Below are 13,180 nucleotides of genomic sequence, written 5' to 3' on the forward strand. Positions count from 1 at the left end.
TGTTTATTGTTTGTGTGAATGTGGTGATGAAGAACGCTTAAATGTGTCTTTAATGTGTAAGAGCAGCTCCAACAAACTTCGACGCTCTCTCTCTTCTTGTACTCTCACCTCCAGAGGTCGTTAGATTTGCACCCACTGTGAAAATAGCCTTTCAGCTTCGCTATTTAGCGGTAATCTGGCTCCATCTCGGCCTGCGTCGAGATGATTTATGATGTTTTGGTCCTGCGGCTGCGTTCCCTGGCCGGGCGTCCTGCCCCTGCTGCCGCCGCCATTAGTGCCAACACTTACTGCTGATTCTGGTCCTGAGAAATCCAACGAGCATTTGTCAAATTCTGAGTGCCATTAGAGTCCATTAGAGGATGAAATTGGGGACATGTGAGACTGTAGAGCCAAGATCATAACTTTGGATTGCATCCAATCAGCATGAGAGCAACAGTCTTTCAACACTTGGGGAAGAGACACTGAGGTAACTCGGAAATTAATTGTAGAGGGACGCCATAAATATAAAACTTTAGTACAAGTGCCCAAAGAGATGTCAGAGAAGTATTACACAGAGATATATTATGTTGTGAGGGGCTGTTGATAGAGAACACTTTTCTCTCCATGTCATATCTACAGTGTCTTCTGCAGTGTTTCCTCCACATAAGCTAATTGAATTGACCACCAACAGCGACACCTGCTGCCATCAAGCGGAACAGCACTTCCTCCTCTAGGTCACACGGAACCTTTTTAGCCGCTGACTTCAGTTCCTACCCGGACGTCAATAATCGTTGCACACTACACAGGCATGGCGTCCTTCACTCAGAGGCACAAGTGACACATTTATAGTTTACGTCTTGTGGTATCTTTTTTATGATTTTGATTTTATGTAGCTGTTGGAATAATCAACAAAATGGCGACCAGGACCGTGTGTCAAATTCTGCAGCGCCGTGAGTATCCGTTAGCTAACGTGCGCCAGCTAGCATTAGCATGTGAGCTAGCGAGGTTAAAATGACAGTTTGTAGCTTCATGGTGCTTTACTCTGAATAAACGTCGACATTTACATACCATAGGACAATAACTAACTTTAATAAACGTGTTAATAATACATTAACGATAGTTCTGTTTCAATAGGTGTCACAGTTAGCTTTTCCAGTTAGCCAGCACACAATTAAAAGTGGCGTAGCCGTTATTAATCTAAGCTAATAGTGTACACCTGTGCTTTTCTGCTGAAATGACAAAATGGCCGCTGTTAAAACGGTTATTTTCAGCTTTGACACAACACAGAAGTTTATTACAAGTGATAAGATGTTTTATGGTATATCTACTTGTTTTTTTTATTCCCAAAATAACATATATAATTTCAGTTAGCAAGCTGCTAATGTACATACTCAGAGCAGTGTAAACTTATTGTTTAACACTGCAATAAAATTATTTAAAAGCTTTAACTTGGCTGCATGTGTGATAACGAGCATGACCTTATCCATGACAGTGAAGCTGCAATGGCGACTGTAAGGGAGTGTTCGTTACTAATGAGGGGTGCTAAACAGGGGACGCATGTTTTTGAATAATTTAAAAATGACTTGGGAGGGACTTTAGTTTTTATTTTGTCTCAGGGGAAGGACTTACAACTTTAAATACCTGTATTTTGTATTTTGTATAAATGCCCTCTGATCCTCAAAACCTGCCGGTGGGTTTGAAAGGCCCGTTTTCTTTAAAAATCGTCTAAATTACAGCCTGAAACTGTAAAAACTTGAGTATAAAATAGTGATATGCCATCAAACTCACTTCATTTTACGTGCCTCATTTATAATGTAACCGAAACTAAACTATTTGCACTGACCAGACCCTGTAAATACATCAAAACCTGCGCTCCTGCATGTCTCACATTTAGGGTTATTGACAAATACGGTAATTTATAGCATAGGGAGAGTCATGCATTTTTTCCCAGTCACTCAGGGAGGCTCAAGAAAGAATATTAAAGATAAAGTTAAAATAAAATTTAAAAAAAAGTCACATCCCACCTTCCTCTTTCTTTGATAAATACAGAACAGTCCCTAAATATCTTTTAAAATGCTTAAAAAGCTTGTTAGGATGGTTGACTTGAAATATTACGTTAAATTAAATACTCGTCCCGACTTTTATCCAATATGGGTCAAGCTCCAGGAGTTCAAGAGCAGCAGCTATGCAACTATTTATATTGCTGCATTCAAGTGTTCTTAAGATGGTTAAGATTGAAGTCATCCTTTCAGTTTTGGTGTGTTCATGAGCTTTATGTGGTCACATGGAAACAACATGGATGCTCCAAAAAGATGTGTTGTATTTTATTGCTCAGAGCATTACTTGTTGCTGCACCACTTCATCCTCGATCACTACTAAAATCTTGCTTTACCTGACTTTAATGCTAATTAATAACATTTCTAACCAATCTAGGTCGCTCTGCGTGGACAGCAACAAAAGTTACAACCTGATATCTTATTATAAATTACATATGAGCAAAAAATTGACATGCAAATTATCTTTCGCCTGCCATAGTTCTACAAAAATGACGCCAACTTTCCAACCCGTTCAAGAGCTCATTTTTCGTATTATTCTGACACCACATTTCTCTTAAACTCCACACCCCCATTTTGACACACAGGCTTTCTGTCTCTGTCCAGACAACCCTGGTGACATCACTACGACACCAATGACACAAACAGTACGCTGCTGTATGTAGGAATCTCCAAGTGATGAGAGAATCCTCTGCTACTCTCTTGATTCTTCTATCCATCCTCTCCCCCTCCACAGGCTTTGCATCCGCTGCAGCGGCTGCGCGGCCGCCAGCTGCTGAGGTCCGCAGCAAGCGCAGTGCCCTCTTTTCCAGAGAGCAGGCGAGGCAGAGATCTCTCTACCCCCGCATTGAGAAGATAGAGGTGTCCATGCAGGGCCCGGGGCTGGACGGTACCCTGCTCATCATGAACAAAGGAATGTCCACTCCACTGAGCTGTGCTAGACGTAAGTACAAAGAAGTGTGTGATTCCTATGACTGTATGCAGCACAGTCCACAATCTGTAAGACACTAGACCTCTTAGCTTCATTTGCACGTATTAATAATGTATTGCGACGTGTTTTGTTCTGAACAAATGCTAGTTTTGGACTCAGACGAGCTCCCTGTGTTTCCCTCAGATCTGACGGAGCATCACGTGACCAACTCGGCTCTGGCCCTGGTGGACGGGGAGCCCTGGTCTCTCCACCAGCCCCTCACCCACTCCTGCTCACTCACCCTGCTCACATTTAAAGACAGCGATCCAACACTGGTCAACCAGGTACTCTTACAACAAGACAATCTTTTATTTAACAGGATTTCAGATTGTTTTGGATGTTTAGAATCTCCTGTATTTTCTTATTTAGAGAAGTGAGAAATCGAGGAAGGTTCAGGACTTTCATAAATGTTGGCTGTCCGATTAAAAAGTCAGCACGTTTACATGCACGCAGTAGTCAAGCTAAGCTCATAGCTCGGCTCATCAGTCAAGTCGCACTTCTCTTCTTGTATGAGTGTACATCAACTGATCAAGTGATATGAAAAGGGTTTGGGACCTTCACCTCTTGTCTCCTCTCAGGCCTACTGGCGTTCCTGTGCTGCCTTGCTCGGCCAGGTGCTGGAGACCGCGTTCAAAGACGACTTTACTGTGGAGCTGCTGAGCACACCAGAAGTGCCAGGTAAAGACGTTTCTCTTCACTCATCACTGACCTGTAGAATTAGGAATCTCTGCGAGAGTTAGATGCAGTGTCCGTCTTTTCCTCTTCAGATGCATCTGTTATGTTTGAGTGATATTACTGAGGCTGATTAAACATAATTCCTGGCAGCTCATTTTCTTAGTGTTTGAAACAGACATGTTGGACTCTGATGAGAGGTTGTGTGATAATGATTTGTTTCCATGTAGTCATTTCAGGAGCTTTCTGCTGCGATGTGGTGCTTGACCCTCAGCTGGACTCATGGACTCCCTCTGAGGTAAATCAGCAGCCCTTTTTAAATAGGAGTTGTACAAATTTGCAGGAAAGCCCAATCAGTCTTCTTTCAGCATTGGCAGTATAAAAACAAAATCGGGGAGTGCAGCAAAATGCCGCCTACCTACTTTTGTTGATACAGAATGCGCCTTTTTCGGGGCAGTGGGGGGCGTGAGCAAGTAACAAAATGTGTTGCTCAGTGTGTGACGTAACCAGTGACGTGGGAGGGAAGCCGGCTGGTCAGTCCTTTGGCGATTCTCTCATAAGTTGGCCTGTTCTTCACCGTCCCCGTCATCTGACAGTTAATGGCCTCTTCGTTTGCGAGGACAAGGAGGGCGCGCAATTCCTTGTCTCCCCAGTTGCTCATCTTTACTGTATCAGATTTGTGTTTCCCTCTTGCTACTAGCTGCTCGCTAATTCCTGCTATCAGCTGTTTCCTGTTTATCCACCGCAAGTGCTGTAGCTTGCTGGCAAAACGGCCCAACATTCGCCGTCCAGGCTCAAAACCTACTTTTATTCATCAGCGTTTGAGTCCTCCTCATGTGGGTTTTCCAGATGCGTACCTGTGTGTGATGTGTCTGTAAATGTGTGAGCTGTGTGTTTAGCATTTTATTCCTTTTGTGCAGCACTTGTTGGACGTGGGTCGTTTTTAGATGCGCTTTATAAATGAATTTGAGTTGAGGTGACAGTCGAAGTTTACAGAATTCAGTCAGAGAAAGCACACACATACGCACAGGTGGTGTGTATGAGTTGAAATGTATTGATAGTATATTTGTTGCTCATAGGTGGCAGCATTCTCTGTGTGCGTGTGCATGTTTACAGCCATTTGTAACCATGTACATGACTGCAGCAGGATCAGAGCTCCAACCATTAGAGGTCAGCAGAAACTGACAGTTTCCAGCTGATGTGAAGTCTCTCATTGAAGAGATATTCCATCTTTTGTTGACTCCTGAGACAGCTGTGTAAAACTGGACTGTTGTTGACAGACAAAGAAACTTCTCAAATCACTCCTTCAGTCATGATGTCATCATTTGGCTGTAATGCAGTTGTTCTTTTAGTGTTGTTTTAACACCTTTTTTTAAACTCTCCCTAATGCTGTATTTAGCCTTTTGGCAGGAATGATAGTGTCAGAGAGTCTTGTTGGGTGCTGGAAGTATCTCACATAAATGAGTCTTTATTTAAATGTTTTGTGTGAGAAAGAGAGATGAGAGTGTGACTTTTTATTGTCACCTTTAAATGAAGTTTCTATTTGTGACCAGCAGTTGCAGGGGAGGAATGATTCACAGCTTTGGTTTGTTGGATTACTGAGCTCTTATCTGTTACCGTATCGGATCATTTGTGAGTATTTGTAATCTGATCTGGCTGTGTTTTTCTGCAGGAGACGTTGCGGTCTCTGACCCGAGGGGCCCAGCAGCTGATCCACCAGGACCTGGCCTGGGAGCCTCTGGAGGTGGCGCCCTCTGTGGCGCTGGAGGTCTTCTCACACAGCAGGTAGACTGATTTCTCATAGCTGGTTTTCAGCTGTTTTGTCCTTCTTTTCCTCGTGTCTTTGTTTCCTTTCCGTGCATTTCAGTATGTTCAGGAACACGTGAGCTTTTCCTCTGTGTCTCCCAGGTTCAAACAGGAGGAGGTGGAACAAAAGGCAGCGCAGAATCCCAAAGGCAAAGTGATGCTCCACAGGTGACTTTTCACGCACACCATCCTGTCCTGCTGGCATGTTTCCAGTGTTGTCTGTCACATGGATCTTAAGAAAGGTGTACATTGTAGCTCCCATCATCATTCTTTGTTTGTAGATGTGGTGACCATGTGCTCTTGAGTGCGGGCCCCCTGGTGGCCAGGACAGGCCTGTGCTCCCAGTACGAGGTCACAGCCCTCCACAGCCTGGGAGAGGGACACTGGGGCCTCCACCGTCGAGCGCAGGGCCTCTCCCTTCCGCTGCAGCTGCAGGTGCGGACGTGTGTGGAGTTTGAGTCACGTTTTTTATGTGGAAACATATCACACTTACATTTCTCTGGCACTAAAATGTCAAATTCAAAGGAGGAAATCAGTTTAAAATGGCATCGACTGGCTCCGAGCTTCAGGCAGTCACAGGTTTTAATTACAGTGGCAGGAAAAAGTCAATTTAAAAGTGATTGTTTAGCAGTCTGTGGTGGTTTCCCTTTGAGATTCTTAATAAAACCGTCGGTGCCATGGAGCAGATTATACGTGGCATTTGATTGTTCTTCTTATATCAAAGCTTGTCCTTTGTGTGGCACAGTGAAAGCACTTTATCTGCATGTGCCTCATTGTCACGTTGTCTCCCTCTGTGCAGGCTCACCACACAGTCTGGAGGAAACTGAGGCAGCGGGCAGAGAAACTGGTAAGAACAGCAGTTTATTTTTATTTTTTTACCTCACACAGGCGTCCAACAGCGAGTTCAAAGCCAAAGCACGGGGGCCAACTCGGAAGGAGGGCTGCTGGTGTTTTGGGGCAGTGGTCTGGTGTCGATGACGGATACTCGTCCAAATGACTGCTTGCTCCACATCGAGCCAGCTCGCTCCCTGGCTGCAGCCTTCATTTCCGATCTCACAAAGTAGCCAGAGGTTAGGATTTAACACAGCTATTTTTACTGCTTCACATTCGTATTTTGGCAAAAACAGAGAGGAGACGCAACGTGGGCTGCAGTGTTGAGGAAAAAGCAGGTCTCATCCTCCCAATGAAGGACAAACTGCTGCTTTCTGAACTCCACATCAAAGACACAGACACTAACTCGAGATCCAAGGAGGAAGTATTTTTAAATCTCTCCAGGTTCAAGGCTCTCATTCTAGACGTTGAACATCGTGACACTCAGATTGATGCACAGTTGAATCAGCTCTGTGTGAGCATAACCAAGTTCGACTCTAAAGGAGAAGCATAAATTCTTCAAATTCAAACTAGGCTACGAGTTAATTTTGGATGGAGCCATCTAGGCGAAATATATTTTGCTCCAGCCTTTCTGGCATCCTCTGTGCATCACTGAGAGAAAAAAAAGAGACGTACTCATTAATAGACACACTTGATTTGGCAACTGATGACATGCGGTGCTCCGTGGCCTACATTTTATTTTCACAGAGATTTGGTCATTCAGGGATTTGATATAGCACTATTAAAAACAAAAGCGTGGACGTCAGAGTTGGCTCGACATTAGAAGCGGAGGATATTGGGATCATGTCTTCCTGGAGTTTTTACAAGCGCAGGATTAGCATGCAGACGTGCTGCAGCTACAGGACGTCACTTTATGGTCTTAGAGGACGTTGCTCCATAGCATCACCTGACACACTGATGTTTGCCGTGTTGTGTGTGCACATGATGTGTAAAGAGAGCATGCTGTCCTGTCCTCTGTGTCCCGTGTGTTAACAGAGAATCACTACCACTAATCAGTGCAGCAGCTATAAACTATAACAGGCCTCTGAAGGACATTTATACCGCAGTGTCTTCAGTATATGACGACAAACCAAGGCTAATGTGTATGATATCCTTCTCGTAACAGCTCACACTGATAGACAAAGATCATGGAGGACCACAGGGATGTTTTCATTCTCCTTATAAAACCAGATGTCAGCCTGTCTTGTCATGCAGGAAAAAAAATATTAGCTATAGATGTCAAGCTGCGGACTGGAGGTGCTTCTGTACTGTGACGTATTGCCCAGTGAAACAGAATATTTGAGTGGTGTTCAGTTAAGAGAGGGACTTAAACCTTTGCATATTATTGGACTACTAAAAAGTGGGCGGGGTTAGAGTTTAGTGCGATACAGTGCTGCAGCAAACTGCAGGCTACACACACACCTCCCTCACCCGACCTTTAATGCACCGCCATTTGTGTTTCCAAAACGTTTTGCTAAGTTTTGTCGAGGTGGAACACGCCCCTGTCGATACATCAGGAGGAGGAGGGATAGAAGAATAAGGGCCTGTCCCAATACCCCCACTTAGCCCTACCCCTACATTTGCGCGTTCCCGCGAGGGGTAGAGGTGTCCCAATTCCTTTTTGTGTGTAGGGGTAGGGGGCATAATGAGGGGTAGCAGGTATGAAACTAGCCCTTGCCAGCGAGGGGTCGACGTCGCCATGGCTACCACTGAGCAAGAGACGGGGAAAAAAGTTCATACATAGCTAACGTTACCGTCGTCAGGTTGCTTGTTAGCTAACTAGCTAGCTAGCTCGCATTATCTGGCGTCTGTCATCTGTCCTGTTCTGCAAAATTGTCGGATTTTTCACATTACGATAACACGCCAGCTAGTATAACTATGCTGCCTCGTAATGTTAGCTGGTTAGCTAGCTAGCAGAAGTCCCCTGTCGTCTGTCGTTCATCAAACGAAGCATGATGAATACAAGCAAAGCAAACGGGATAGGTAGGATGAACTCAACCGGAGACTCCATTGTAGATGCCGGTTGGAAATGTAGATGGCTCGCAGCCTCCTGTTTAAAATAGTTACGCATGCGTGAACGTGACCGACGCGGTGACGTAGTGAGTGGTGTCCCATTTCCTAGGGAAAGATTTCAACCCCTACCCCTCGTTGCTTCATTTTGAGGGCTAAAGGGTAGTAGACAAGGGGGGGTATTGGGATTGGGCCTAAATTCAACCTCTGCCACATTGTTTGGGAAAAGGAAAAAAAGGTTTTTCACACTGATTTCCAAACATACATCTCGTCCTCTTTTTCTCCATATTTGTCAGTTATTACAACCCACAAATAGTGATGTGCTTAGTGAACAAAATGGGTCTTACTTTTGTGGTCTGACCATCATTTTACTAAAAAAAATATGAGATTCATGACACGTGCACACTGGCTGATTTTGTTCTTACCACCGTGTGTACGTCAGTCAATCAGAATCATTCTAAATTGACTGGCGTGTGCCTGCTATACAGGGAAATCTTCTTGCCCTGGAAGTTTACAATAGAGAAAGTGGTGAAGTTGTTTTCACACACACATTAAGGCCTGTGAACGTCTCCGCAGTCGGAAACTGCTGATAAGCCGCTCGTCATTCTCTGCAAACATGTTGGTCTCTGATGCGCTGTCTCATGAAGGCACAGGCTGTGAAAGCTTCCAGGAAGGTTAGATGTGCCATCTTGCTTGGAGGTAGATCTGACAATAGACATACCCTGCATGTCTATGGACAGGTTACAGATTAACCAGTTAGCTTCAAATGAACATATGTGCAGTTAAAACTGGGACAGTCCAATTTCATAGTTGCCAAGCTTGTGTTTCACCAGGCATTGTATTTGCAGGTGAAACAGAAAGTGAGGCCTGCTGAAATGTCACTAGTGAGTCCTCACTGCATACTGTAGGAAAACTGAGTGTGTGCAAAGTATGGCAAGCATCGTAGGTCAAAGTTGAACCTTTTTAAGCTGTAATAATTTAACTGTTTGTCCTTGTTTTCTCTTTAGAAGAAGTTAGGAAGAGAGAAATGCCAGACTATTTTGAAATGGTTGAAAACAGTTCAGCTGGTTTCTATTAATACGTTGGCAAGAAATGTAGACACACTTTCCCCAAATTCGAATCTTCTTTGGCGTACAAGAAAATCTTTGAGTGCTTGAATTGGATTAAATGTGCTCTGGAAAATAACAGGAACACTTTCCCATCCAGTGCAGTGCTGTACAGTCGCTCTGCAACACGTCGACTTTGTGTGGGACAGAGATGTTGATTCAACTCTATACGACAAGGCTGTTGTGTTATTATATGTTATATTGTTGATGTTATATTGTTGTTGTATTAAGTCATGTTTTTTGTCCTCTGTATGTGCCACCATACAGAAACAGGATTTTAAAAGCAGCGATGCGTGGGCGGCGTGTCTTCTGAGCCGGCTGCAGGCGGTAGGGAAGCATGTCCCCCGTCTGCCTCCAGCTGGCGCTCAAAACACAACCGCCCACGCCACAAACAGATGCCTCCACCCCTCTCCAACATCTCTGTATATATGTTCTTTTAAAGGTTTTTACTTGTACTTGATCAAAGCCTTACCAAAGACGAAAAAGAGGTCAGAGAGAGGATGTTAGCGCTAATAAAAATAATTGTTAAAGTAATCATGAACATATGTGACTTTGTTGCACAGGTTGAGGTCCCGCGACCTGAAGAAGCGACTCCACCTGCTCCTCCTGTATCAACTCCACCGTCCGACCAGCCAGTAACGACCTCTGCGTAACCTTCCACACACACATACACACCTTCACATGTATCTGATGTAATATTTGTTCAATAAATGTGTAAAAATACAAGACAAATCACTTCTACTTTTCTCATTGTTGTGCTGCAAAATGGAGGGGCTCATTTCCCCATGACCCCGTTATCATACTGTACAAAACCCAAGTGTTGCGTTCTGTTTATTAAAAGAAGGATTTTAACACTCCCGCGGGAAAGGTGCTTCACTTTATAGGTGCTGAGAAGAGTGAGAAAGAAGAGTGAAAATGGGATTGCGTGGATGTGCGCCTACGTGTCAGCAGTTTGCCTAACAACAAACGCGGAGCGTGTGTGTGTGCGTGTCTATTAGCTGAAGGTCAGGCAGCAGTGCAGCTGTTGTGTCTATCACTCGTCAAACAGGTGGCTCTCAATCCTCAGAGGGTGTGCGGAGTCAAGTGTGAGCAAGCCCTGACGATTGGAGCCATGAGGCACTTTGTTTTTCCTTTTTTCCCCCCATGATTTCAGGCGTTTTGACACATTAGACACAACACTCCAGGTTCATGCCAGAGATAGCCGCCTTCTCATGCAACCACATCCCTGCCACTGCACATGATCGATGTTATGTAGCTTTGAATCACTATCTAAAACAGTTTGGTACCACCTTCCAATAAGACACCTATTATAGAGCTGTAAGCTGTATTTAATAAGTATTTAATCATATCGAAGCCCTTGATTAGTGCAACTTATTTGGTCATCAGGACTCTTGACAAAAAGTCTCGACATTGCGGGTGTCGTGCTAAAAGAGGATGTGTCTGCACTTTATTGTGACTTTTAATACTTATTATTCAATGGGAAAGAGTTGAGTAGAGCTGAAACAATTAACGGTTTTGTCCATTGACACACTTTCCCCAAATTTGAATCTTTGGCATACAAGAAAATCTTTTTTAGTGCTTGAATTGGATTAAATGTGCTCTGGAAAATAACAGGAACTCTTTAGCTGAAACAATTAACATTTTTGTCCACTGACAAATTGTGAACATGCGACTATTTTGGTAATTGATTAATTTGTCATTTTTCAAGCAAAAATGCCCCGAATTGTAAAGAATTGCTTAGTGGTGTCTATTTTCTGGCATATTTTAGACCATATATGTTGATCTAGAAATCTGCTAACTCATTGCCAAACTAATTGATAATTAAAATAATGGTGAGTGTGAAACGAAAATATCTCAATCGCCCTCTCAACTCTAGACCAGCCTTCCCATTAAAATGGAAAAGATTAGCCTGCCTGTTCACACACATGCAAGTTTCTAATCAATACATAGACAGTTGCGAAGGTGATTGATCCAGCGATTAGCCGTCGTCTTCTTCCTAAAGCCTTCCCCGCTGCCTTCTCACCAGCACCCTTAGTAGCTTGAACATAAAATACCAGAGTGATCGCAAGTTAACGACAGCTCCTTTCTAAAATGTAACAGTTGTAGTGGTTGCTGGCAATTATTTAAGCTGCAAGTATATTTTTGCTGCTAGGGAAATGTTAATTATTGAGTCTTGACCAACAGATAATAGCCTTCGTCTCTGGACCTGACTTTTACATCACAGAGGAGACGCTGTTTGATTATTTAAGAGCCCCTTAAGTCCGTTATAATAAGCACAGAAAACTGCTCTTTTACTCATAAAATCCTTGGATTCTGAAGAATAAGGCTGGAGGTAAAAATGCAAAAAGTCCGAAAATCTCAAGCAGCTCGCTTAGGGGATTCAGTGCCAATAGGATGAGCTCGAACACTCTCGGTAACCCCGTGTCATCAGGCTCTGGCTCGTCTCAGTCCATGGCAACAGCAGAGTTGTCCTGCTCAGTTAATATCTCGTTCTCGGATGGAAAAAGCTTTGTTCAGCTCCTGTTCTTGTTCAGAGCGACAAAGTGTCTGTGGTAGAATCACGCTACTGTTTGTTCAGGTGTTTGTCTTTCTGAAAAGTTTGGTTTTAATTAGTTATTTAAAGCGATAAAAAGGGGGTTTGACGTTAAGATTGACAGCCGTGCGTGCCTCGATACAGCGGTTCAACATCCGATCACTCCTTGTTCATCTTTATATACAGTTTATGGTTGAGACACAAATGTCCGCTCAACAACATTGTTGATTTTGATACAGAGCACAACCCTGAATAAGCAGGGACGTCTCTGAAAAAGACGTCTGGATGGCAGCATATGTTGCTCCAAAACCTGTGGGTACATTTCAGCATTCGTGGTGTCTTCACAGTTGTGCAGACGAGCTCGGGCCCAGTCTGTGATGTTTCTGGATGTTGCTCATAAATAGCGTTCGCTTTGCATGGTAGCATCCGAACAGTACTGGTACTGACAATGGTTTTCTTGTTCCCGAGCCCATGTAGTAATATCCTCTATACAATGACGTTGGTTTTTAATGCAGTGCAGTCAGATTTCTCCAGATTCTCTGAATCTTTTGATGATATTATGGATTGTAGACAGTAAAATCCTGAAATTTGAAGCAACTGTGCTTTAAGAAAAGTTGTTCTTAAACTGTTGGACTAGCTGCTGATGCATTTTTTCAGTTGCGTACCTCGTCCCGTCCTTTCTTGTTATTAACTGAGCCTTTGGAGGATGCCTCTTTCATAACCAGTGGTGTAGTGGAGGGTATACTCAGGTATACCCACTTCATTTTCTATCCAGTTACAGTATACCCATTGTAATGTATAGGAGAGTATGCCCACTTCCTCATCAGTAACCTACCTATCTACCTACTAGCACACCCACCTCATCAATTACCACTACACCACTGTTCATAACCAATGATTCTTAATATGTAACCAATGAACTGTCTACTGTTTTAGGTGGTTTTTAGGATACTCCACAATTTTCCTTATCTTTTCTTGCCCCTACCCTAACTTTTTGGAACATTTTGCAGGTAACAAATTCAGAATAAGTGTCATGAGTTTCATATATAGGCTGGAAAGGTAGAAAAACAGATAACTGGTTGCTCTGTGTTGTAGAGTGTAGATCCAAAAATGTATCGGGTGCTCTTGGGGGGGGGGGAAGAGGGAACTCCAAAATACTGCAAACAGGAAAAGAATCCAG

At 43.5% G+C, this 13,180-nt stretch overlaps 1 protein-coding gene across 1 annotated transcript; it reads left to right on the forward strand.

Annotated features, from left to right (window-relative positions):
- Nucleotides 1-743: 743 nt before the first annotated feature.
- On the forward strand, nt 744-13,066 carry mrpl39 (mitochondrial ribosomal protein L39). Its single transcript, XM_049570185.1, has 10 exons — nt 744-929; nt 2,770-2,976; nt 3,148-3,287; nt 3,582-3,681; nt 3,906-3,973; nt 5,348-5,460; nt 5,584-5,649; nt 5,763-5,916; nt 6,281-6,328; nt 10,031-13,066. The coding sequence occupies exons 1-10, from the start codon at nt 893-895 to the stop codon at nt 10,118-10,120; spliced, it is 1,023 nt and encodes a 340-aa protein (XP_049426142.1). The 5' UTR covers nt 744-892; the 3' UTR covers nt 10,121-13,066.
- The last annotated feature ends 114 nt before the right edge of the window (nt 13,067-13,180 follow it).

This window comes from Epinephelus fuscoguttatus, linkage group LG24 (genome assembly GCF_011397635.1).
Source record: "Epinephelus fuscoguttatus linkage group LG24, E.fuscoguttatus.final_Chr_v1".
Classification (NCBI taxonomy): Eukaryota; Metazoa; Chordata; class Actinopteri; order Perciformes; family Serranidae; genus Epinephelus; species Epinephelus fuscoguttatus.

What these genes read in the sequence shown, in the direction of transcription:
- mrpl39 (XM_049570185.1), top strand. Translation starts at nt 893, where the DNA reads ATGGCGACCAGGACCGTGTGTCAAATTCTGCAGCGCC. An exon ending in GAGGTCTTCTCACACAGCAG is followed by an intron (nt 5,461 to 5,583) that starts GTAGACTGATTT and finishes TGTGTCTCCCAG; the next exon opens with GTTCAAACAGGAGGAGGTGG. An exon ending in GGCAAAGTGATGCTCCACAG is followed by an intron (nt 5,650 to 5,762) that starts GTGACTTTTCAC and finishes CTTTGTTTGTAG; the next exon opens with ATGTGGTGACCATGTGCTCT.